The sequence below is a fragment of the Octopus bimaculoides genome, chromosome 22 (assembly GCF_001194135.2).
Source record: "Octopus bimaculoides isolate UCB-OBI-ISO-001 chromosome 22, ASM119413v2, whole genome shotgun sequence".
Taxonomy (NCBI): Eukaryota; Metazoa; Mollusca; class Cephalopoda; order Octopoda; family Octopodidae; genus Octopus; species Octopus bimaculoides.
Window position 1 is genome coordinate 3,596,638 of NC_069002.1, and position 2,865 is coordinate 3,599,502.

A 2,865-nucleotide genomic window follows, 5' to 3' on the forward strand; every position below is an offset into this window, starting at 1 on the left:
AATTTTAATTTTTTATAAATTGATTTTAATTGAGTTTTTTACCTGTAATTTTGGATTTTGTCCCTAATATTATTATATATATATATATATATATATATATATTTTCTCGCTGGATTGCCTGTTCGTTTCTCTTTTTGTCATCTGTGATTTTATTTTTGATCTTCTATATCAATGAAGATATTTCCTCCGTCTGTCTACTTTTCTCTCTACAAAACGGAAAGTCACATTCCGGAACAATCGTTTTAACGAGTTGTATTTATTTATCACCCGACGAGACACATCTGCACCACCAGATGCTCCTGAACCAGTTGAGTGTCCCACCCACGAGGAATCAATGCTAGATGTGTCGAAACAATTGTCGTGATTAATAATATATTCCATCTTCTGTCCTTCATTTGCTATACATATATGTCTTATTGAAGCACAGTTCCACAGCTGGATTCCATTTTTGTCAGCAAGCCTTGAGTTTCAAGTGGAGTATTTTTCATTCCATTAGTCTTTATGTATTGAAACAAATGAAACTGCTAAGTTACAGGATATATTATTCACAGAAGATGCAAATAATCATCACCATTTTTGCTAATGCATGTGGATATTCTACCTCTCACTGTCTCTCCTCTCTCTCTCTCTCTCTCTCTCTCATGCACATACATGTATGTATATGTACGATGGCCTTCTGCACATTTTCTGTAAAATTTCACTCCTAAGTCGTTGGTTAGTCCAGGGCTTTAATAAAAAAAACACTGTTTCCAATGCTGTGTCAGAAGCAAATTACATTACCAAATAACTGTGTGTGCATGCACACACACACACACACACCTACATGCAAATACACACATGCAAGCATGCACATACTCACACAATACATATATGTACAATCATACCTACATTCAGGCAAACACACACATATATATAAACATACATAGATCCAAACACATACATATACACACACAGCTACACTTATGCACACATATATACACAATGATGCATATAAGCTAACACACACACACATGAGCATGCATACATAAAATCTTCCTTCTCCTTCTCCTCCTCCTCCTCCCTAACAAAGAACTCCTGAACTGCTGCCGTATGAATGGTTTTGCCATGCCTCCAGTAAATATATTCTTATTTCCTTCTACTTCAGGCAATTATCCAGAAACAGAACCAAATCACTGACAAAAACTCACCTGACAAAGAAGTCAAAAACATTAATAAGCAATTGGTAAATATCCTCACACACACACACACACACATACACACACACATGCATGTCTACCAAATCCCATGTGCAATGTAATGGTAATGGTCGTTTGAAGCCTAAATTAACAGACAAGTTCTAAGACAAGCTGCCTTGCAATTTTGCAATCGGATCACATATGGAATCGTGCAGATACAAAGCCACTTTCTGCTAATGACATGGTTATATATATGTAATCATCATCATTTAATGTCCATTTTCCATGCTGGCATGGGTTGGACAGTCTGACCAGAGCTGGCAAGGAGGAGAGCTGCACGAGGTTCCAGTCTGATTTGGCCTGGTTTCTATGGCGAGATGCCCTTTATAATACTAACCACTTTACAGAGTGTGCTGGATGCTTTTTATGTGGCACCAACACAGTGCTCTTGTAAGCCAATCCTCTTCAGCAGTGGAGAGTGGCATTGAGACTTCAGCTGTGGAGGACACCAGATATATATATATATATATATATATATATATATACAGGAAAATGTGCAAAAATTCTGTGCGTGTGTGTGCATGTGTGTGTGTGTTTGTTTTGGGTCTAAAAACTGTTGTTTGTATTTGTGTTATTTTTTTATGTCCTGTAACTTAGAAGTTTAACAAACAGGGTCTAATATATACCAGTCTGAATATAAGTTCTGGGGTTGTTAGTATCAGCTAAAATATAAAAGGATGAAGTGTGTCCCACCACGACCACAATCCACTGATTGAAACAACAAAATAGAAACAAAAACCCCAAAAACACAGTATCATTATAGTTTCACGTGTTTTCTATGCTTGTATACACACAGCATCTCCCCCCTCCTGTCGTGGCCCCTGCTTCATGAGACCAGTCCTCCCTAATTCTTTCTCTTTCGTGAGCTCCTTCCACTCGGTTCACTTAGCACTTCTTCGTACAACTGTCCCCTTTCATGCACATCACACATCCGTACCTGTCCAGCATGTGGTTTACTGTCTGTTATGTAACAGAACTTGATTTCATGGTTCAGTATGTTAGATCAATCTGGTTTAATGGTTAAATATGGCAATATACGACAGAAAGGGAATTAGTAGATAATAATAATATTGGTACATGATAGAACGTGCAACTTACCTATTAAACGTGGTGCTATACAAGATGTGATTTAATGGTGTCTCTTTGGTTTTCTCTTCCATTTCAGATGAAAATTCCAACGGATAACCAGAGCAAAGGGTGCAACATAAACCCTCACCGTTACTTACTTGGTGTTCCGACTACCGATCCCCAGTTCATGAAACCTGGTGGCAACCGCCCAGTCTCCATAGCTCCCACGCCGCAGTCCGTAAGCAAGGCCAATGTTGCCCCACACCCGACAGCTCCCTCCCCTCTACCTCTGGATCTTCTGCCCCCATCTCCCACCCCGAACAGCGTCAACACGAACCAGTTTTCTTCATCACTTCAGTATAGAGGCCCGAGTCCATCATTTCCTTCCCACATTGCTTTGTCCTCGGCAAACGTTCGACTACAGCAACAGCAGCAACTGCAGCAGCAGCAGCAGCAGCAGCAGCAGCAGCAACTGCATTCTCAGCAAGCTCCGCAGCAATCCTACCCTTCCGTCAACCAGACTCAGTTTCCGAGAAGAGGTCCTTTCCTGCCACATCAAACA

General features: G+C 40.1%; 1 protein-coding gene across 1 annotated transcript in view; it reads left to right on the forward strand.

Annotated features, from left to right (window-relative positions):
• LOC106883714 (nonsense-mediated mRNA decay factor SMG7) overlaps positions 1–2,865 on the forward strand; it is a 68,760-nt gene that overhangs the window by 54,880 nt on the left and 11,015 nt on the right. Inside the window, exons 18-19 of the mRNA XM_014934861.2 lie at positions 1,145–1,222; positions 2,401–2,865. Of these exons, the coding sequence (XP_014790347.1) occupies positions 1,145–1,222; positions 2,401–2,865 (543 nt within the window). The remainder of the gene's footprint in view (positions 1–1,144; positions 1,223–2,400) is intronic.